At 55.9% G+C, this 22,626-nt stretch overlaps 1 protein-coding gene across 3 annotated transcripts; it reads left to right on the top strand.

Annotated features, from left to right (window-relative positions):
• The first annotated feature begins 188 nt into the window (after window positions 1-188).
• LOC117003349 (annexin A6) lies at window positions 189-16,264 on the top strand. Of its 3 annotated transcripts, none has more exons than XM_033073229.2 (26): window positions 189-292; window positions 2,608-2,668; window positions 5,290-5,374; window positions 5,612-5,706; window positions 5,849-5,962; window positions 6,048-6,138; window positions 6,233-6,312; window positions 6,389-6,445; window positions 6,596-6,689; window positions 6,772-6,867; window positions 7,116-7,174; window positions 7,437-7,559; window positions 7,761-7,819; window positions 8,247-8,322; window positions 9,214-9,295; window positions 9,516-9,610; window positions 10,015-10,128; window positions 10,555-10,645; window positions 11,082-11,161; window positions 11,361-11,414; window positions 13,174-13,191; window positions 14,006-14,102; window positions 14,401-14,496; window positions 14,755-14,813; window positions 15,516-15,638; window positions 15,910-16,264. In XM_033073229.2, exons 2-26 carry the CDS (start codon window positions 2,651-2,653, stop codon window positions 15,967-15,969), a joined length of 2,016 nt encoding a protein of 671 aa, XP_032929120.1. In that variant the 5' UTR covers window positions 189-292; window positions 2,608-2,650; the 3' UTR covers window positions 15,970-16,264. The 3 variants fall into 3 exon arrangements, with proteins under 3 accessions (XP_032929120.1, XP_032929119.1, XP_032929118.1); XM_033073227.2 differs by lacking the exon at window positions 189-292 and adding an exon at window positions 700-727; XM_033073228.2 differs by lacking the exons at window positions 189-292; window positions 13,174-13,191 and adding an exon at window positions 695-727.
• Window positions 16,265-22,626: the final 6,362 nt, after the last annotated feature.

The following is a 22,626-nucleotide window of genomic DNA, read 5'->3' as shown; positions in this document are numbered from 1 at the left end:
CTCGGGGGGCTCCTGTTTCAGCCAGACCCCCTTCCCCGCAGCCGGGCAGGGTACGGTGATTTTGCGGGTGATTTTGTGGGTGACATTGCCTGCCGTTGCACCGCGGGCACCCGGCTCAGGTCTGGCGTGGCACCAGGGGTGGGATGTGGCCCTGGCCGTGGCAGGCGGGGACTCGGGGGCGGGGACGTCTCGCCGTGCAGAAACAGCTGCTGGCCAAGGACGAGCGCTCGGCCCCAGGAGCAGCGCGGGCGCGGCGGCGGCTGTGAGCGCACCCGAGAGCTCCGCGCTGCCGGTCAGTGCCCGCTGCGGGCCGGGGCACCGCGGGGAGCGGCCCGGGGGCTGCGGCCCGGGGCCGGACGGGGCCGGGCACTTCTTCCCACAATGGCCGGGGGGGAGGAAAGTCGTGGAAAGCCCTGGCTGGGTTGGGCGGCTAGCTGTGCGAGCGGAGGCTCCCTCCAAGGGGTGGCTGCAGGGGGAATCCCTGGGGTTTTTTTCTTTTTATGGAAAATTTTTCCTTCTTGACAAGCCCCGGGGGGCTGCGCTGCTGGTGGGTGCTTTTTGAGGTGGGTGCTGGCGGGGCTGCGGGCCCCGCTGGGTGTGTCCCGGCGGGATGCGCTTTAATCCATGCTTTGGTGCTGCGGGGGCTGCGGAAACACCCATCCTTCTTTCCAGCTGGGATCCAAACTGAGCATCCCCCCTGGTTTGGTACCCACCAAGTTTTGCACAGGTAAATGCACCCCGCAATAGCCCAGAGGCTCGGAGCTCTTGAAGGCCCGGGAGGCTTTTTGGCAGTGGGGTGGGGCAGGGCATTTTGGGGACGTCCCTAGCCCCAGCAGGAGGATGGATGCCGGTGGTTTTTTAACCCGGGGAAGCTCCCTTTGCTTCGGACAGCGGGTAGCGGGGCACGGAGCGTGGTGGCCTCTGTGCTGGGGGAGCCCCGCAAGGCAGTGGGGCTCCTGGGGAGCACCCCTGAGCTCAGACCTTGGGGTGCTTCGGAGAGGCTGGAGGGGTGCATTGCTGGCGAAACAGGCTCCCACGAAGGCTGTGCACGTCATTTAGGATTTCTCACGGGATCCCCATAGCCCACATTTATTTCTCCGTTGCTGGGTGGGGGGCAGGTGTACCCCCATGCTGGGCCACTGCCGCCCGATGGATGGGGTGTGTTTGTCCGGGGATTTCCCCGGGGCTGCTGTCCCGGCCTCTGCGGAGGTGCCAGCAGCAGTGGGGACAGGGACGGGGCACTGCGAGGACAGGTCGGGGACTGGGTGTGGTCGGCGATTCTCCGCCACTGCCGAGATGAGTTGGGTGGTCTCAGCCCTGCTGCCACATGCATGCAGTGAGGGAGAAGGGCTGTGCCGTGCTCGGATTTCCCCATTCCTGGGAGGGTACACAGCTCCAAAGTGACATTAAGAGGCTGCCTGTGTGGGGGGTGGGATCCCCTGGCACCTACCCAGCATCAGGCCGCATTGCAGCCCCACTGCGTGTGGGACATGTGGGGGCTGTCCCCTGTCCCCAGCCAGGAGCCGCAGGAAGGGGGTGAGGCCTCCCCCGCTGGAGAGGGAAGGGGAGGTGAAAGCAGCTCTGGCTTTCTGCAGAACTTTCTCCCTCAACCAGAGTTCCTGTGGGTGCTTAAAGCTTCCCGTACCCAAGCAGGAGCACGTAGCTGCACAGAGGGTTGCAGGGCTGGGTCTCCCCTTGCCTGGGTGCTCCTGCAGGGATGTGCAGCCAGGGAAGTCTATGTGATTTCTCCTGCTCGCTCCACGGCATGAAACCGAACTCCTCCGGGGTCAGAAATCCCCCAGGGTGGCCCTGCTCTGCTGTGAATTTTTCTGCAACGTGTCTCAGAGGGAGGGTGCAGGAGCCAGGCGGGGCTGTGCCTCATGGCTGGCCTCAGCTGACGCTCAGCGGTTCATTCATGGCTGGGCTCCATTTTCCAGCTGTTTTTCTCCCTCTACCAGCTTCCTCGGAGCAAATGGCGCTGCTGGGGCACCTTCTCTGCGAGGGTGGGGAGAGCCCACACCGCAGTGGGTTGTAGTTATAAGTGGTGCTGGTGTTAGAAAACAACCAGCAAGTTACCCTGGAAACCCAGCTGTGTTTTCTGGTCTCCAAGGATGTGTGGGACTGATGGTGGCCTTGATCGCTGCACAGAAACCCAGATAACAGCTGTGGGGGAATATTGTGGGGGCTGCCCAGCACCGTGTGACAAGGAAATGTCCCCAGCAGCTGCTAAAGCTGGGATGGCCCCAGGGCCTGGGGCTGCAGGGAAGCAGAAAGGACATTATGGGGTGCAGTGAGAAGGGCCAGCCCTGCAGAGGGTGCTTGGCCCTTTTCCACATATTCAGCACATTTTCCCCTCTGGTTTCTCTGGGTACTGGCAGGAAGCTGTGCAGGCTCTGCTCTGCCCCTGGCCTGGGGTGCCCTCAGTCCAGCAAAGGCTCAGTAACCACAGGGTGGCTGGCAGAGCCCCTCTCGCTGATCCATCCTGCACCACCTGGCATTGCTCTCCCATGGGCACCACACCCCAGGAGGGAGCAAACCCTCCTCTAACTAACACAGCCTGCAGAGAGGGGCCTTGGCTCACACTGACCTTTCTGTTCCCTTCCACAGCTCCTCCTTCTCCTCACTCCAGAGATTTCCAGCTTGGGAAGCCATGGCACCCCAGGGAAAGGTAAGGGTGAGCTCCACATGGCAGGGGTGGGTCCTGGGCTGCCACAGGCAGACCCCAGAGCTGGGGCAGTATCTCCAGCAGCAGCAAGGATGTGGTGACGTGCATGGACACCATGCTGCCCAGAGTCTGTTTACATTCCTGCCTCTCCAGCCAGTGCTGTCTGGATGTGATGCAGATGGGAGAAGTGCTGGGCTGGGGAGCAGGGACAGCAGGGAGCAAAAATCCTTTTGGGAGCATAGTGGGATGGGGAAGAGAAGCGGGGCCGTGGGAAGGGGAGGAGATATTGCACTGGAGATTTGGGCATTTGATGGAGAAAACTCCCGCCTGAACATGCTGCAAGGCATGCAGCTCGGTTTGGGCCTTCCCCCTCTCCCCAGCTTGGATTACTTCCCACTCCAGAGTGGGGCTGGTGCAGTGTGGCAGCTGGGTGAGCAGGTGCTCCCCTGCAGCCAGGAAAACATCTCAGTGTGGGTGGAAAAGCCTGCCTCGGTGGGCAGCTGTGGCTGGCTCAGTGCAGCCTGCCTGCTGGCAGGGGAGGAGTCCCAGCCCAGAGCCTTCCCTCTCCACTGCTGGGGCCAGGCTCTGCTTTCCATTCTCTGGAGAAATGAAGCAATTATTTCCTCCAGCCTTACTACCCAAGGCTTTCTGCCAAGCTAAGGCAGTGATTGCTCTAGATGAGGAAACCGAGGCACAGTGTAGGTGAGCATTTTCCTGCAGTAATCCAGGACCCCAAGCAGCCATGGGGTGGAAGAGAGCAAAGCTATGCTGAGAATTTTGCTTCCACCCTCCTGTCCCCAGTGTGGCTTATTTTTAGCTGGGAGGTCCCGGACAGGCCAGGATGACTCAGAGGCTGGAGGAGGGGAGGCGGGAGGCCCCTGACAGCTGAAACAGGATGGAAAGTGGGATAGGGTTGTGAAGAGTATGCAGTGGGCAGGATGCTGTTTCCATCCTAACTGATGTTCCCGCACTTCCCTGGGGCTCATTCCCAGAGAGAATGCAGGGATTGTGGGGTGATGCAGAACACTGAGCTCCTGCCTCAGTTTCCCTTGCCCCAGCAGGGCAGGCAGCTCATGCCTCGATGGCTCAGCAGGCAGGAACACAGCCCTGCTCTTCATCTCCATTTAGCTACAGCCAATATCTTGACTTCCCAATACCCTCCAGCCACCCTTGTTCACTCCTGCTGCCTCCAGGCACCTCCTTTGCCTTGCAATTTATTTCCATCTCTGCAAGGCATGTGTGTGGGAGCAGCTTGTGCCAAGCCAGGAGGGTCTGGGAGCTGCCGGGAAGTGGGGCTAAATCCAGCTCTCCTGATGAATCACCTGCAATACGATCTGTCCCGTGCCCTCCTGGTTCCCTGGAACATCTCCTTTTGGTCCCTGCCACATGGGACACCAATGCTAGCAGCTCCTCCCAAGAGGGCCTGTGGATTGTGCCCAGTTTCTGGAAAATAGGAGGAGAGAGGCTGGTTTGTTTCTGAAGGTGCTGGGTGGGATGTGCAGCAGAACTGTTGTGCCATGACATTGGGATGGGCCCCAGGAGAGAGGTGGGTGTGGAGCTGCCCTGAGTCCATCTCCCTGGGCTCGTTCCTGGAGGCACTTCCTCGGTCAGGGACATTGATGCCCATCTTCTCCCAGGATATATTGGCTTTAGATGTCCATGCTGGCAGCAGGCCTGGGCCTTTTTACAGCTCCTGAGGATCTTAAAGAAGCCATGCAGCAGATCCTGAGCAGATGAGCCCAGGGAGGTGCACATACCCAGCTGGCACGTGGTACAAGCAGAGCCAGGGGAGGATGCTCACTATCCCAGGATGCTGACACAGCTGACAGCTCCAGCTGAGCTCCCAGCCCTCCTGTTTCTCAGCAAGACTGCTAAGGAAATGCTGCTGCTCAGTTCTTCTCATTCTGTGCCTGTGGTGGGGATGCATCTCAGTTCCTGATGCGGGGCCAGGATGGTTTTGCATCTGCTTCTACCCAGGGTGGTGCTGATCTCATTCAGAGTCTGGCTCCAGGCTCCCGTGGGGTGAATTCCCCTGGACAAAACTGATCTGGAAAGGGGGATTTTGGTCCCTCCTTTTTCCTGAGGTCTCTGGAGGTGTCATTCCTGGGCTCCCTGTCATGCAGTCTGGAAGTGGCAGAAAAGCAGATAGAAGTGGATCATATTAACCTCCAGGATTTCTCAGGCTGTCTTGGGAAAGTTTTTCCCAATACCCAGGGTCTCTGCTTCAACCCCTTGGATCAGCCTGGGCCCCATGGGAGTGCATGCTGGAGCAGGACAAACTGTTGGCAGCTCTGATGCTTCTCACTGTTTTCCAGTTAGGGGCCCATTTGTGCCTCTAGATTTGTCTCTCTGCTTGGAGGCCATACAGAGCCTGGGGGGACCCTCAGCACCCAGAGTGGTTTCTTGCTTGCAATAGGCAGTGGAAAATTAATTCTCTTTGTAGGGAGAGTAAACAGGAAAAGAAACAACTGCAGAGGAGAACAACTGTTTATGTCTGAGGTTTGCCTTGGGCAACCTGAGCCACAGCAGATCTCACCTCAATCCTGCTCAGCTTCAACTTCTCCTTCCCCTATCCCACTGGGGCTCCTACTTCCTCTTACACTTTCTCCCCTCCTTTCCCATAGGTCTACAGGGGCTCAGTGAAGGATTTCCCAGGCTTTAATGCCAACCAGGATGCAGAGGCCTTGTACAATGCCATGAAGGGATTTGGTATGGACGCTCCTGCAGACTGTCCCTGGTGTCCCCTATTCCTTTGGTTGACCCTGGCTGGGTGTCCTGCATCACTTCCCCTCTCAGCTGACTGACTGCTTCAGCAGTGTGCTAAGGCTCTCCTGCTTTCCTTTCCTCCCTGGAGCCAGCTTGGCTCTGCTTGTCCTCCCAGCCCCAGCTCCAGAGCAGCTTTGGGGACAGCAGGGTGGCTGTGGTGACTCCTGGCTCTCCCCACAGGCAGTGACAAGGAGGCCATCCTCGACCTCATCACATCCAGAAGCAACAAGCAGCGGGTGGAGATCTGCCAAGCCTACAAGTCCCTCTATGGGAAGGTAAAGCCAGGAACGCTCGCTGGCCCATGTCCCCACTGCAAACACAAGTGGCTGTGGCTGCCACCACCCAGCCCACACAGGGACCCACTCAGAGGTGCTGTGGAGCAGGGAATCCCCCAGCCCCTTTCTCCCCCTCCACCAGGACCTCATTGCAGACCTGAAGTACGAGCTGACAGGGAAGTTTGAGCGGCTGATTGTGAGCCTGATGCGCCCCCCAGCTTATGGAGATGCCAAAGAGATCAAAGATGCCATCTCGGTAAGGGGTGGACATGCCCCCCAGGGCCCCTCTGAGGACAGCTCAGCCAGCCCCATGGCTCATGAGGCTGTGTCTCTGCCCACAGGGCATCGGCACAGATGAGAAGTGCCTCATTGAGATCCTCGCCTCCCGCACCAACCAGGAGATCCATGACCTGGTGGCTGCCTACAAAGATGGTGAGGGCTGAGAAAGGGCCCCTTGGGCCACAAAAAGGGCAGAGGTGAAGGGATCCAGCTCTCCAGGCCTGACCTCTTCCCTTCCTATTCCCAGCCTATGAGAGAGACCTGGAAGCTGACATCGTTGGAGACACATCGGGCCACTTCAAGAAGATGCTCGTCGTTCTGCTTCAGGTGTGTCCATCTGTCCAGAGTCTGTAGGTGGTGGGTGACTGTGCCCTGCAGGGCTGAGCCCATCTCTCTCCCACAGGGTGCCAGGGAAGAGGACGATGTGGTGAGTGAGGACTTGGTGGAGCAGGATGCCAAGGTGAGGCTTGGTGGGTTACTGTGATAGGTGGTTATCTGGGCAGGGATGGGGCTGGTGGCACTGGGACATCTGGATTTAGCCTGAAAAAGGCGAGTGGTTGCCAAAGGCAGCACCCTGAGTCAGGCTGTGCTACCTTCCCCATCCCACAAGGACCTGCTGGAAGCTGGTGAGCTGAAATGGGGCACAGATGAGGCCCAGTTCATCTACATCCTTGGCCGGAGGAGCAGGCAGCATCTCCGCCTGGGTGAGCATCACCTGCGAGCTCAGGGTGGGCCTGAACGTATCTTGGCAGCTTCTCCAGGCATCTCCTTGCTCTCATTCTGCAGTCTTTGATGAATATCTGAAGATTGCTGGGAAGCCCATTGAGAGGAGCATCCGGGGAGAGCTCTCTGGTGACTTTGAGAAGCTGATGTTGGCCGTGGGTAAGCCAGCCCCACATGGGGATCCTGCAAAAACACATCACTGCTCTTCCTCACTGGGAGGGCTCAGCACTGGGGCCAGCAAGGTCAGGGTGTACCTGGTATCAGGGAGCTCAGGGAGGCTCCTCCAGGATGGATGGGGATGCTGGATATGGTTCCCATGGGGTGTGGGTGCTCAGACGTTTGGGGCACTGGAGGCACTGGTGAAGCTGGTTGTTGGCATCCCTCACCACACCTTAATTTCCCTGCAGTGAAATGCATCAGAAGCAAAGCAGAGTATTTCGCTGAAAGGCTCTACAAGGCCATGAAGGTGAGTGGACTTCCCCTTCTCTACAGAAACCCCCCAGTGTTGCAGGGGTCTGGCCAGAGGAGGCATCCCCTTGCCACGGGGTGCTGCTGGAGAGAAGGGTGATGCAGGACTTACGTGACCTGGGGTCTCTGCCCCACCCTCCAAAGGAGTTACTCCTTCAGACCCAGGGCTGGGTAGAAGTCAGATAGAGGGTCCCACATGTGATGGGCTAAGCAGAGTTGCTCAGACATCCCAGGCTTGATGTGGGGTTGCTCCATTGCAGGGTCTGGGCACGAGAGACAACACGCTGATCCGCATCATGGTGTCCCGCAGTGAGATCGACATGCTGGACATCCGGGAGGTGTTCAGGACCAAGTATGAGAAATCTCTCTACAACATGATAAAGGTAAGGGCTGGGGGTTCCTGCTCACCCTCCAAGCAGCTGCTGGTGCTGCCTCCCTCATGATGCCAGCACCCCTGGGAGGGCTGTGCTGGGTGTCCATCTCTGAGGACAGGGTTCAAGGAGACCCCTCTCCATCAGCTTGTCTCATGGCACTACCTTGACTCTACCTACTGCATGGTTCTCTGTCTCCATCTGCCTTTCCAGGAGGACACGTCTGGGGAGTACAAGAAGGCTCTGCTGAAGCTGTGCGGAGGGGATGATGAGTAAGACCATCTGTCACCCCCCTTTGTCCCTCTTCACCCCCTTGGTGCTGGGTATGACATCTGGGTCAAAGCCTGGTGGAGCACCTGGACCAGCAGCACCCACAGGGACTGTGGTTCAGTACAGGGAGCCCTGTGGCCCCTCTACATGACCAGCCACAATGTCATGGTCCCTTCTTGGCACATGGGAGCCCTGCAGGGCAGGGCCAAACCCCTGGAGGGAGGATGCTCTGGTGGCAGAGGTTGGGATTCACCACACATTTCCTCCCATTCCCACCCATCCAGCCCCACAGCAAGCACCTGGCTCCTGCCGCTGTGCCCAGTGGATACAAAACCCCCCTCATGGAGGAGCAAGACAGGGTGAGGGGGTCTGCTGGCAGGTGCAGGGCCCCCATGGCTCACTGTCCCCTGTCCTTGCCCTCCGTTGCAGTGCTGCAGGTGAGTTCTTCCCCGAGGCGGCGCAGGTGGCCTATCGGATGTGGGAGCTTAGTGCGGTCAAAGTAGAGGTCAGCACCCCCAGCCCCCCTGCACCCCCTCTGTGCTGCCTGCCAGCTTGGGACTCCTGGCTTCTCCTGTCTGCCATGGGGCACAGCCAGCCCCACACCTCTGCTCTGTCTCTCGCTCCCTGGCTTCTCTGGATGCCATTCTCTGGTTTTGGGGTACGAGGTTGACAGGATGTAACCGTGGCAGGGCTGGCTGCCCCCCCGTGGGCTCCACTAACCCCCTCCTCTCTCTGAGGCCTTCCTCCCTTGGGGCAGTGGGTCCTGCACGTCTCTGCAATGCATCACATGAAACCCTGCCCACCAAAGAACTCCTGCCCCTTGGGGTAGCCCAGAGCTGGCCAGGGCATGGCTGCAGTCTGGGGAGCAGCAACCTGCATGCAGCTGAAGCTCCCACAAAAGGGTGCTTTGGGATGTGCAGAAAATACACCCTGAGCCCTACGTGAACGCTGGGAGCATGGAGATGTGTTTGAAGCTGTAAGGACACAGGGGGATAGAACTGTAGGGCAGGAGTGGGCACCTTTCAGCGACTCTTCTGTCTCTCAGTGACGTGGCCAGCCCAGGCTGAGATGTTCCAGGCTAGGGTAGGCAGGTGTAACACTGGGCAGGACACCAAGACTCCAGGGACTGTGTTGCTCTCTTCTTCCTGCTCTCTGCTAGTCTGGCTATGATTTGCCCCTACTGAAAGGGGTGACAGTGGTGGGGAGATCCCCAGGTGCTTGCACTAACACAAAACCTGCTTTGGCCTCAGCTTGCTGGGTGGCACCTTCCCCCCTCTCCATCTCCCCTTCTCTCCATCTCTCCTCTCCATCCCTCTCTCTCTCCATCCCTTCATCCCTTCCTCCCTCCCTGTCTCTCATCTCGAGGGTGAACATAAACCCCTCTCTGCATCCACAGCTGCGAGGAACTGTGCAGCCTGCAGGAGACTTCAACGATGATGGGGATGCGCAGGTGCTGAGGAAGGCAATGAAGGGCCTGGGTAAGTGAGGACTGTGAGTTTAGGTTCTTCCTGCTGCTCCTCAACAGCTCCTGGGGCAGAAAATCCACCCTGGCCCACACAGGGCTGCATGGAAACCCCAGGGGGAATTGAGACAGAGTTGTGGGAGTTCTCCCTTCCCGCCTGCCCAGTTTGTGGGGGTGGCAATGTGCCCATGGTCAGGGTGACACGGTGACACTGTGTGGTTCTGCTGTCATTGCAGGCACGGACGAAGGGGCCATCATAGAGGTGGTGACCAGGAGGAGCAACGCCCAGAGGCAACAGATCCTAAAGGCTTACAAGGCTCATTATGGCAGGGTACTGCAGCCTCCATCCCACCCTGCTTCCTCCTGCACACATCCTGCCCCCTGCCACATGGAGATCAGCCCCTCACTTAAAGGAATCCTGCCCAGGGAGCAGTGGGCATCTGGGGCACACTCACCTGTCCTGGCATGATTCCCCCAAGGGAAACAGTTGTCACAGCAGCCTCCCACTCTGGGTGTCCTTCCCCTTCACTTGCCCCATCCTCAGCTCCACACAGAGGACTCCAGAGCCAGAATCTCCTCAGAGCCACCCGAATATGTGACATTAAACTGCCCCAAGAGTTTTCTTAGATGTCTCCAATCCCTATACTCTCCTACCCTTTTTTTCCTTTCATGTTGGCTCAACTGGTCTGTCCCTGCAGAAGCAGGTGGGGACTGAATCCTCAAACACTTTTGCAGGACCTGATGGCAGACCTGAAATCTGAACTTTCTGGCAGCTTGGCCAAGCTGATCCTTGGGCTGATGCTGACACCGGCCCAGTATGATGCCAAGCAGCTGAGGAAGGCCGTGGAGGTAATTGTCACACTGCTGGTGGCCCAGGGCTGTCAATGCCCACAGCTTCATATGCCCCAGGGTCTCGTCTCCTGTGGAGAAGAAAAGATCAGAAATTATCAGGACAAAGACCTGGTTTGCACTAAAGACTTGCATGCCTCTTTGTAGCCCAGCATGCTCAGCCAGCTGGTAGCCACAGGAGAACCAGGGTAGGGGCAAACCAGTGACATGCACTGCTATCCACCAGTCACAGCAGCTGGGACCCCACTAGCAGTGTATTTGGACACTTCATGTTGTTTCCTACTAGCCCTTGGGGCCATTTGCTGAATGTAGACTTTTGCCACATGGTTGACCTGGACCCCTCCTTGCCTGGCACTGCAGGGCAGTGCAATCATGTCCCCATCTGGTGTTGGCACCTGCAACACCCACCATGCCACTCTCTTCCAGGGGGCCGGCACAGATGAGAGCGTCCTCATTGAAATCATGGCCACGCGGAACAACCAGGAGATCAAGGCTATCAACGAGGCCTATCAGGAAGGTAGGGCACGGAGGGACAGGGGAGCACCCAGGCTCTGGGCACAGATAATTCTGTACAAGGCTCTTTTACAGCCCAGGCAAAGTTTTTTCTCTGGGTTAGGTCCATGGCTTGGTGTTGTGAAGGTCTGGTAGTCCTTCCAGCAGAGTGCTGGTCCTCACCTCTCCATCTCACCAGCCCTGCCCCAGCTCTGCCATCAGTGCCATCTCTCTTCCCTGGGAGCTCTTTCATCCTATTCTCTCTAGAGTACCTAGAGCAAGAGGCTGTGCTTATTATGCTCAGGGCTTTGGAGCTGCTGGGGTGATCCCCTCTTCCCTGGGTTTGAGCTCAGCAGATGGAGGCATCTGCTTCAGCCATGCTTCCCACGAGGATCACAGGCACAACAGGCACTGGTGGGTGGGAAGCTGAGCTGCAAGGCTCAGCCATTCCTTCTCCACAGCCTACCACAAGACCCTGGAAAGTGACCTGAGCGGTGACACATCAGGGCATTTCAAGAGGATTCTCGTCTCCCTGGCTCTGGTATGGGCAACTCTCACTGGGTGTTTTCCTCTCCCTGCCACTGGCAGTGCTGTGGGTCTGGAAGGACAGTGGCTGGGGAAGACAGAGCATCACTCCCTGGCTGGGCAGTGCTGGTGGGCTCTGTCTGCCACCCCCTCACTTGGGGCTCTCCCAGGAGATGTCCCCTCCGCATCTCCATGATTTTTGTATCCAACCACAGGGCAACCGTGATGAAGGACCAGAGAACCAAACGCAGGCACACGAAGATGCCAAGGTAAGACCCATGCTCTTATGGACTTTGCATTTAAAAAAAGAAGAGGATGTTGCATGCCCTGATCTGGAATTAACATTCTCAGGGAAGCAAATGCTGCTTGGCCAGGGTCTCTGTAAACTGCAGGGGGAGATGCCAGGTGAAATGACACCCTTGGAAGTAAAGCTCCCATGCCTGATTGCTGAAGCCCTTGGCTCTGCTGCTCCATGCACAGGGAGAGCAGCCCCAGGGTGTCCCCAACCAGTGCAGAGCTGCCACTCTGGGGTTCAGTAGTACACACTGATGCTGAAATTTGGCTCTTGAGCTTCAAATGCAGCTTTGGGCTGGTCTGCAGGAGCCACCCTCTGTGATTTGTGCAGGGGGCAGCCCTGACACACTGGGGTGCTCCAAACCTCTACTGAGCTGTGGTGAGACACAACTGGAAGGGGAAGGCTGAGCAGCCAGAAGCAGTGCAGGGGGCTGTGGGGGCTCATTCCCTGGCTCAGCTCCTGGTCCCAGGAGACCTGTGACCCACAGGCTGTGTTCCCTGACCTCCTGCTCTTCAGCGCCACGTCTTTTCTATAAGGGGCTGGGAAATCTGTGCAGGGTCAAACCCGAACTCTTGCTTGGCTGTCCCATGCCAGCACTGGATGTTCCAATGCACAGAGAGCACCACAGCATTCCCAGCAGGGCTGCCACCAGCAGAGGGAGTGGAGGCTGTGCTGCCTGTGTCCCTGTCTGTGCACTGCCTGCACCCTGCTACACTCTGCCTGTACCTCTGCTCAAGCACTGCTTGCACCCTGCCACACTCTCTGCCTGACCCTCTGCCCAGGCATTGCCTGCACCCTGCCACACTCTCTGCCTGTACTTCTGCTGATGCCTTTTTGGAGCCACTTAAAAACAGAGGTTAGACAAAATTAAGAGAATTAAAAGCGCTTAGATTTACTGAAGGGCTTTCAGGTGCATTTAGGGCACATGTAGCCCTCCCAGGGGGCTACACCCCAAAATGGATGGTGGGTCATGGGTTTTCATACTTTTATAAGTTTGCATATTGGGAGTTAATCTTTCAATTACAGTTTCAGCTAATGAAGTCATTTGCACCAAGTTTGCTCCCCCACAACTTACTTTTGTTTACATTTCTCAGGGCCTGAGACAGTCAGGTGTCCTTGATTCCCAGGCCTAGAGAGGAATTGTTTTGTCTGACTAAAATGGGAAAGCAGAAGTTAACAGTCTATATGGAATTCAGAGTTACACACTGAGGAATTGCAGGAATGCAAATATATGAAACATATAAAAGCTGAAATCATTAGGCATCACTGCCCATTCACTGCCTGCACCCCTGCTGCAAGTGCTGCTGCTCACCTCACCCTGCTGAACAGAGAGAGCCAGGGATGACATGCACAGGGACAAGCCAGCCAGGTGGCACCTGACCTGGCACCACGCTGTGTTTTGTCAGCAAAGCTGCCCTTCCCCTCATCCCACTGGCAGAGATGGGCAGGCTGGTGGGAGCCAGCCTAGAGCCAGGCAAGGATGCTCCAAGAGGAGCAAGAGGCTGGTACCCAAGCTCCAGGGCTGGGGGGACCCTGATTGCTTGGCCAAAGACCACCCTCCCAAGGTACTGGTGTAGAGGCCATACTGGAGGAGGACATGGGTCCTGCTCATGGGGAAGCAGGGGACCTGGGGACAGGGATTTTGCTATACTTCCCTTGCTTTGTCAGGGAACAATAAAGGTTGAGCACCACCTTCTGACCCTGTTGTCTTCCTGTCTCTCTCTCTCCACCAGGTTGTTGCTGAGACCCTGGTGAGTGCCTGCCCTTTCGCTCCTCACCCTTCTGCATGTCTGAAGGGATGCTGCCATCCTGTGGTGCAGGGCTGGGGCTGGGAACTGCAGCCCCACAAGCCACGCATTTCTGACCACATGAGCTGTGCTCACTGGCTTGGGACTCTAGTGTCCTTGCATCAGGATAGGGGATAAGGGGATAGATGGGACCTGCAATGAGAGCATTTCCCTGTAGTGTGGGGCAGGAGAGGGAGAAAGCCCCCTGCACTGCCCTTGGGGACCAAGCCTGCGTGCAGGACCCATGTTTCAGGCAGTGTGGGACTCAGGGCTGGCTTCCCTGGCTCCCCAAAAGTGGGAATTGGGGAAGGGATGACTTAGAAGCCTAAAGGAGGAGATGAGCACAGCCTCCCACTGATGTCCATAGAGGAATGGCAGCTGTTTCATTCATGGGCAGCATTGCTGTGGTCCAGGGTGGCTTCTGTGTCTAGCAGCCCTGAATTTCCTCTTCAGGTGGTGTTGGTCACCCCTGAAATATCCTCCACAAAGGAAAAAAAAAGTCTTAACTGTGAGCACTACAGAGCTTTTTCCATAAAAACTTGAAAACATATTTTCTTAGAGATAATCTGTGAGTGCATAGCTTCACATCCATGCAGAGGAAATGCCTTTTTTAGGGGGAAAACATCCCCAGCTATTTCCTTGCTCATAAAAGGTGACCCTCTTTACAAAAGGGTTTCCAGTCAGGACTGGCTGTCCCAGGAAGAGCTGTTTGACACCTGTGTCCCTCTCTGCCAAGTCCATCTCTCTGCTTCCCTCTTCACTCTTTGCTCTCTCCCAGAAACTTGCTGATGTCTCCAGCAATGACTCCAGTGACTCCCTGGAGACGCGATTCCTCAGCATCCTCTGCACCCGCAGCTACCCCCACCTCCGCAGAGGTAGGATCACATTTCTCCATCAGCTGCAAAACAAGTGCTTGGATTTGGGCTGGATGGGAGGTGGGGAGATGGGGATCCTCTCAAGGCTGAGGTTGAGCCCTGTCTCCCCAGCTGTGGTGGGGAGGAGGCAGTGGGAAGAGCTGGTGTGGCCTGGCATTTGAGGTGACTTGAAGTTACCCAAGCCTGCTCTGGTCCCACCTGGTCCAGAAGTCTCCACATCTGAGGCTGGAGTCTCCTGGGTGCCCAGGGCTGGAATGGAATAGCTCAGCAATGATCCTTTCCTCTCCCCCATCCCCAGTGTTCCAGGAGTTCATCAAATTGACCAACCACGACGTGGAGCACGCCATCAAGAAGCGGATGTCGGGAGATGTGAGGGACGCCTTCGTGGCTATCGGTCAGTGCTCCCTCAGGCCAGCAGCCCCTTCAGCTGTCACTGCCAAGGCAGTGTGGCAGCAGATTCCTGCTGCCCTTGGGCCATGGAGACTCCCAGTGGGGCATGGGTTGGAGCACCTACAGAGTCCCTAGAGAGGGCCAGGACTGCACCCTTGTATGAAGGAGGGTTTGTGGCTGAGACAGTGGTGCCACAGTTCCTTGCTGTGCTGTGTCCCCTGGGTGCCAGGAACCCACTTTCCATCCCCTCTGTGTGTTGCAGTCCGCAGTGTGAAGAACAAGCCGGCTTTCTTCGCTGACAAGCTCTACAAGTCCATGAAGGTGAGGACAGACCTTCCTGGGGCTGGGCTATGGGAGAGGGCTGGGCTGGGATTCTTTGGGACTCTGCTTTAACCCCCAGAAAGGGATGGGGTTTGTCCTCTGGCTGTCCCTGAAGGAGTGAGGAGGGCTGACCATAAACCAACACCTGGGGTTATCAGATCTGTCTGACTGATGTCTTGCTGGCAGCAAGTCCAGCATATGTCCAAGGAGAGATCATAGAACAGTTAGGGTTGGAAGGGACCTTTAAAGGTCATCTAGTGCAATTCCCTGCAATAAGCAGGGACATTTTCAAGACTGCTTAAGGCCCCATCCAACCTGGCCATGAATGTTTCCACAGAGGGGAGATCTACCACCTTTCTGGGCATCTTGTGCCAGTTTCACCATCCTCATTGTAAAAAACTTCTTCTGAGTTAAAACCATCACTGCTTGTCCTATCACTACAGATCCTGCTAAAAGTTTCTTCCCATCTTTCTAAAGCCACTTTTCAGTATTAAAAGACTGCAGTAAGGTTTCTCCAGAGACCTCTTCTTCAAGCTGAACAACCTCAGTTCTCTCAGCCTTTGCTCACAGGAGAGGTGTTCCAGCCTCTTTTTTGTGGCCTTCCTGTGGGCCTGGTCCCCAGCTTGGACTGTGCTGGAGATGCCAGGAGCATCTGTGAGCCCCAGTCCATACAGGGCTTTTTATTCAAGCTCCCCCTTGCAGGGTGCTGGCACAGATGAGAGGACCCTGACCCGGATCATGATTTCTCGGAGCGAGATTGACCTGTTCAACATCCGTGGCGAATTCATAGACCTGTTTGACAAATCGCTGCACCACATGATTGAGGTGAGAGGACAGGGACTTCCCTTCCTGGCTCATCACCTTGTCTGGCTGAGCCCTGGCCCTGAGTCCTGTGGGGACCTGAGCAATGGCTGAGCATCACCTGAGGAGGGGGAACCTGGCCCCAGTGTTGGCTGGTCTGGCTATAGAGAGGATGTGCTGGCATCTTCCACTGCTGCAGGGTGTCCAGGACATGGGGCTGTGCCTTCCCTGTGCCCAGCACCTTGAACCAGGCTGCCCCAGGGCAGGTTCTCTGACATGGCTTTTCCTCTTGCAGAAGGACACCTCTGGCGACTACCGCAAGGCTCTGCTGGTCCTGTGTGGTGGGGAGGACTAGGTGGCAGCTGGGGCCCTTTGTGTCTGAGCCAGCACACAGCCACTGCCTTGATGTCACCGCAGCTTCGGGGGCTTCAGGGGACACTCAGTCCCCTCCAGAGAACAACTCACTTTGCGCTGGAAAGCAGCACCACATTGCAAGCGGGGATGTCTCGGGGAGGGGAGCAGAGGGGTCTGGGTAGGGAGATTGTCTTGAAGCAAAATAATTCATACCCGAACATGCCACTAAACCAAGGAATTTACCCAGATAGAAAAGACAATTTTAAATCTGATAAATAAAACCTCACTGTTGCTGACCCTGGGGCGAGAGCAGTTGACTTACTGCGGCAGGTTTGGGTGGGACTGAGAAGCCTTGGTGTCTCCTTGCTCCCACAGGCAAACTCGGGTAAGAGCCCAGCCCCAGCTCCAGGGAGGGCCCTGAAGACACCACAAAACCTCTCTGAGCAACGCTTCTACTGAGAAAGGGGCTGAAAATGCATGTGGGGCTGGCAGCAGTGCAGGGACTTCACCAAGAGCTTCACTTCATGCCTCTGAAAATCCCCAGCAGGGTTCAGGCCGTTGTGTGGATGATGCTTTCATAAACCAGAGATACAAATCAGGCTTGATGGTATCCACCCGTCCTCACACGCGGTTTCCTGTGCTTTCAAGCTGCTGAAGAAGCAGTCGAAAGGCACATGCCACAGAGGCTACACCCCCAAACAGTTTGTTTACACTTCCCCCAGCATTCAGGAGAAAAGAACTGGAATTTCCAAAAGTGGGAAATTCCAGCACTTTCAATTGTTTCCAAGTCAGAACAAAAGGTTGTGAATACCCTAGTCTTCCTCGGAACAGCTGGGTGAGGAAAGCTTCGTCTTCAAAATATCAAAGCAGTGTTAGGAATAATAATGCAATATTATTACAACACTTCAAAACCAGCTGAGGTCAAGAAGCAGCAACATGTAGAGACAAACCAGGGAAGCTGAAACAACTCAGCTGGGTATTATCCCACTAAAAATTCCCTTGATGCCTTCCTGTAAAACATCCCCTTGTAACAAAACAACCTTTCTTGAGGGAGAACAGTCTGGTTGAAGCTTTTTCACCCTCCCCATACTTCCCATAGAGATTTGGGTTCCACTGTCTAGTCCCTGTGTGTGAGAAGGATTGGGCGTCCCTGTCCAGACAGCATCTGGGATACTCAACATCCCCCACGCCTGCAGCAGCCTATGGGTCACCTGCTTGGCCAGGAACCTGCTGCAAAGACTCTGAGCAGCTGCAGAAGTTGTTTTGAAGGGAGGATGTAACCCCGATCTTCATCTGCCAGTCTCTTCTGCGGCTCCACGCTGCAGCTCCGAGCTTTGCAGCAGAGCCTTCTGGTGGCACGGAGACTGCAGGCAGCAGAGTTGCCCACCTCCCTGCAGCTAGGAACTGGGCTCAGGAGTGAGGAAGGGCCAAGGAAGTTCTGAGGCTTGGGTGACAGCCCATCACCCCTGGGAGAGCCAGATTTGAGGCAGCAGAGCCCTGTTCCTCAAGAGAAGGAGGAAACCCTGCTCAGCATTAGCACAGGGCAATGACACGAGAGCTATCATTTCCTTCATTCTTGTGGCCAAAACAGATGCTCCAGGGGTTTGTATTGGGGGGGGGGCTGTCCGTGGGCACAGGTGTAAACACTCCAGTGAATTTTCTGACTGTACCACAATTGCTGTACACCAATGGACAGGGATTTCACCACTCATAGTCAAGATGTCTCAGAGTGACACAGGACCACAAGTCCCTCAGGGCCAGTTCCCAGCTCAGGGTGATGCCACCACCAGGAGGACTGGCTGACTACAGCATATTGGTCCCAAGGCCAGGAATTTCCCTGGCACCTGCTGCAGGCTGCTCCTACAATGCAGACAAGATAGCAGAGTCACACAATGTTTGGGGAGAGGAAGGGAGAGTGAGACAGGGTTTCTTCCTTGAGCAACTCCCTCTCCTGCAAAAGTCCTGCAAACAGAAAGCCTTTGTCTTGCCCCAGTGCCACAGTAATCCATCTCCTGCAGCAGCTGTCTCAGCTGGAGCTGAAAACAGCTGGTGGTATTTTAATTGCTGCAAACACTCAGCACAGTCAGTACCCGAATTGAGCACAGATTATCTCAGCACCTGCCCCATGCTGGGGTTGGGTCTGCCCTACACAGAACCACAGACTGGCCTGAGCTCAGCAGGGCTACCTATCCTAAGACAATACCAGGAAGATGATAGGATCTTGGGAAAACACTAGCATGGCCTCTGGGACTAACTCAAAAAGCAGCTTCATCCCTATCCCTGTAGCACCCCAGTCTCCAGAGAAAATACACTTCATAGCACCACTGTCCAGGAACTCCTCTGTTCCCTCCACTGGCCACAACCCACCCAATCGAGAGCAGTCAGTGACAAAACTCATGCCTAACCTCCGTGATCAACAAGGAGGTGAGCATTTCAGGGAAGGCTAGGAAAGGAAGGGGGGAAATTAGTAAGGCTGTGAGCAGGCTAAGGGCTGGAGGTAGGTCCATGCTGGCCATCCACGCTTTAGCTTTCAGGGCTACTGCAGGGGAGAGTCTGGGATTTACACTTTACGCATTGACCAGCAATTTCAGGGGCAAGGGCTCGCTTCCAGGCAAGGCTAAGGCCAGATTTCACAGGTTGCAACATCCAGAAAACCCCATGAGCCCATGTTTGCTACACAGAGAGGGCCGGATCTCTCCTCTGAGTCAGCCACTGCAGATTCTTCCCCGCCAGCCCCTGGAGAGGAGGAGCCACAAAGGCAGATGGGATGTTGGTCTAAATCCCTAACACAAAGCAAGCCACTTCCATCCCAGCTGCTCCTTCCTCTGAGGGGAGAAACCCAGCCTTCAGTCTTGGGAGGTGGCGAGCTGGGACTGGAGAAACAACAGCTCTCCAGGACTGTTCCCATATCTCTGGAGCAGCTCTACAGGATACAATGACTGCTTCTGAGCCCTGTTCTCAGGCATTTCAACTGGATGAGACACAGCCTGGGGGGAGAGGAAGAGGGAAAATCCCCTCTGTGCCTATTGCTGGTTTTGTACATTGAGACTGCAAATGATTCAAAGCTTAAAGCATACAATGAAATCCTCTGAGCAATCCCAGACCTGGTTCCCAGAGGCTTTTTTGGCCCCACTATGGGACTGCATCAGGTCCCACCACAACTGATCCCCTGCTGATGTGGAGGAGGGAGAGGATGGCAGGAGGTGGTGATTTCCTGTGAAATGGGTGACACTGAGTCCAGCCTCACATGCCAGAGGCAGAGGAAGACGGGAGCCATCATTCAGTAAGAGGGCAAACCCAGCAAAGTGAGTGCAGCCCAACATCCCTGAAAAACCAGGGTGTGATCCAGCCCCGTGTGAAGGCAGAGTACTGCAGAGGCTTGGTGAAGCAGGAATGCTCCCCAATACCTCCCTTCTCTCCTATCTTGATCCCTTCTACACTCCCTTCTGCCCTCTCAGCAGCCAACTATCCCAGGCTCCCTCCCCTACCTCTCCCTTGCCCTCCATCCCAGAGCCCTCCCATTCTGCCAGGTTAATTTGAGTTTCTGATTTGCATAAGCAGCAGATCACAATGTTCTGGAAATCCCCTCCTGCAGCCAGAGCTTCCTCCCCACTCTCACAGCGTCATTTTCGGCCTTCTGCTTCCTTTTGCTGCTGGAGCACCAGGACACATCCGACCGGCACAGCACAAACTGCAGATCCCAGATGCTGATGCCAAGGGGATCCATCGGCAGCCCTCTGCAGAGCTGAGCCCACAGGTGGCCCTGGAATGCTGTACCAAACCAGCTGCATCTGCTGCCTGCTCTGCTCCCACCTTGCACCAGGGCCAGCTCCAGGTCCCGGCTGACCCCACTGCCCCATCAGGTTCAAGTGAGCTCCGTTTGCCCAGCAGCACAGAGGGCAGGGGGATTTTTTTGGGCAATAAGAGCTGTTGGGCCAATGCCACTTTGAATTCACACCACTGGGCCCACCCTGCTCACTCTGGAGTGGGATCAACTTGAAGGAAGCCAGACCTGATTGGAGACAAGTGGGACCTGAGGACAGGGCAGTTCCACCACCTCTCATCTGCAGCCTGTGTTCCTTCTCAGCCCATTTCCCACAGCAGTAATCAGGGCACATTCACATAAGTAAGCTGCAACTGAAGGTGCTGAACCCAACTCCCATTGCAGAAAAACTCAAAACCCTAGTGTGTCAACGTGTCAGCTGTGAACACACCCTCACAGCCACACAGGTGTGCTCATAAACCACCACTGCCATCAGGGGAGTTTTCTCCCCTGGGAGCATGGTGGGACCAAAGGGATGAGGAAGGACCAAAAGCCTTTCATTTTCATAGTGAAATTCATGCTGGTGTTTGGGCCAGCCTGAGCTGGCAACCTCAGGTAAAAACACAAAGAGCATCTGGCTAGAGAGGTGGAGAGGCACCAAGTGAGAGCATATCATCCACAGGTTTGCAGGTGCAGGCAGACCCCAGATCCACAGCTCCTCACCCTCCTGCCCAGCACTCACACTCCTGCCATCCAAATCAGATGGACCAAAGCTGGGCCCTCTTGAGGTCTTGCAGTTCACACCTGGCAAGTGTAGACCAAACACCCTGCCAGGTACAACTGTACCTGCTGGCAAGGAGGTGGGGAGCTGGAATCAGCCTCTATAAAATAGAAACATTTAAAGCCTTGGTGTTTATTCCAGCACCAGCTGGCTCCAGCCTTGGTTCTGACCTCCAGTTTTCCTGGTGGATGGTTTCCAGGGATTCTCTGCAACCCAGGAAAACCATCACCTCCATCAACAGACCCAGCTCTTTCCTGCCCCCCCAGGAAGATGCATCCTGTTCTGACTCCAGATAGGGACAAGGATGAGATGGAAATACACGTGGAACAACAATGCCTCTTGCCAGATGCAGCAGTTTCTCTTAGGAAAAGCACACGTTTGCAATCCCAGTGAAGTTACCCAGAAACCAGGCAAGGAAAATGATGTAACGAGGCTCTTCAGTTAACCAAAAATGAATCACAGCCTTCAAAACAGTTCCCCCCACCCCTTTTTGCTGACTAATACCTGACACAGTACACAGGCCCCTGGGAGGAACGGCACAGGAGAGCCCTTTAAGTGGTGCCTGGCTCCCTATCAAAACCACACAGAGGCTGTCTGGGACCTCCATCATGGGGAATTCCCCTTCTCCATGCCTAAAAGTAAGCTCAGCTGGGCCAGCCTTCCTGCATTTGGGGATTGCAGGCACAGAGCTCCCGCTCTGAAGGGCTCTCACTCCCCCCACAGCCCCTCCAGGACTCAGCCTGGTGAGTAGCGCGATGATTTTTTTCGGTGCGAGAACTCCTGGGATGGAGTGAGGGGAAGGCAGGCAGCTTTTGGGGTGCTGCAAAACCAAACCACCCCTTTTGCTCCTCAGAGAAATAAGCAGAGTTTCATTATTTCATGTAGGCTGAAGCAATAATTTATAAACAAAGGTGTTTTCTGGTTCTGTGGGACTGCATTTAGCTTTGAAGACAGGTTTTCTGAGGGTTTATAGAACAGCACTGGGCTTCTTGTTGGGGTAAAACAAGACTTCCAGGGAACAAAAGGGAAGATGTTGGGTACGTGTGGGGTCTTTCCCTCTCATCCCCAGCTGAGACTTCAGACACGAGCACAAAGAGCGCATCAGGGTCCCATCAGTGCTGAGCTCTCATAACCCAGCCAGGCTGCCAGGGTGACATCCTGCTGCCAGCAAACGGCAGTCAGGAAAAGGAGTTTCTGAGGTTTTAATTTTTACGAACCAAAACATCAAATTCCCAAGGAGTGGTGGAGCTGTGTGAGTACAGCTGAGTAAGAAGCCAGGACTGGGGCAGCTGGAAGCAGCTTGATCTCCAGTGAAGGACCTCGATGAACCCAGCACCCGGTCACCTAAGGAGGACGTCTGGAGTACAGGCAAAGAGCAGCACAGCTGCTTACAGCAGGATTTCTTCGCTCCTGGTTCATTGCTTTTATTTACACGTGTATTTAATAAAAACCAAACACCTTTTCTCTGTGGCAAAACCAACAGAAGAAAGAAAATCAGGTAACTTTTGAGCAGTCCTGAAGAGCAGAGTGAACCCAGGTGTTGCCTGTGCTTGGTGCCGCTCTGGCTGATTTCAGTGGCTCACCACAGCACAATTCCAGCAGCAGCGCAGAGAAAAAGGATCCCTGGAATACAGGCTTCGGTTTGAGGGAGGAATTTCCTCACTTAAACATTAACTTAGCGGCTCGGTGGGGAATTCTCCCTGCCTCAGAGAAACGTCAGCCTCAGCCGACCGGCACCACCACCCTCTTCCTTCCCGGGGCCGAGGCCACCAGAGCGCCTCAGCACAGCCTCCCCTCAGCCACTGCTCCCCACGCCGGGGGGACGCCAGGAGCCCCCTCGGCCCCGCCATTTTGTGTCTGCACAAGCCGGGGAGCCGCTGAAGGGCTCGGCCTCGCCGCTCTCCTACGAGCGCAACCTCCCGCAGGAAGAAGTCGCAGGCCGGCTGATGCCGCTCCTCAAAGCCCCACTAAGCCGGGCGGGACCCCGGTGCAGCCCCAAGGAACCCCCAGGAGACAGAAACAAGGACAACAGCTCCGCCATGACGAGCACCATCTCCACCACCGCCCAGCCCTCCCCTTTATAGCCCCCGCCGCGCGCCGATTGGCTGTCCCGC

This window comes from Catharus ustulatus, chromosome 15 (genome assembly GCF_009819885.2).
Source record: "Catharus ustulatus isolate bCatUst1 chromosome 15, bCatUst1.pri.v2, whole genome shotgun sequence".
Classification (NCBI taxonomy): Eukaryota; Metazoa; Chordata; class Aves; order Passeriformes; family Turdidae; genus Catharus; species Catharus ustulatus.
The sequence above is the reverse complement of the archived record's forward strand: the minus strand, read 5'-3'. Positions and strand labels throughout refer to the sequence as shown.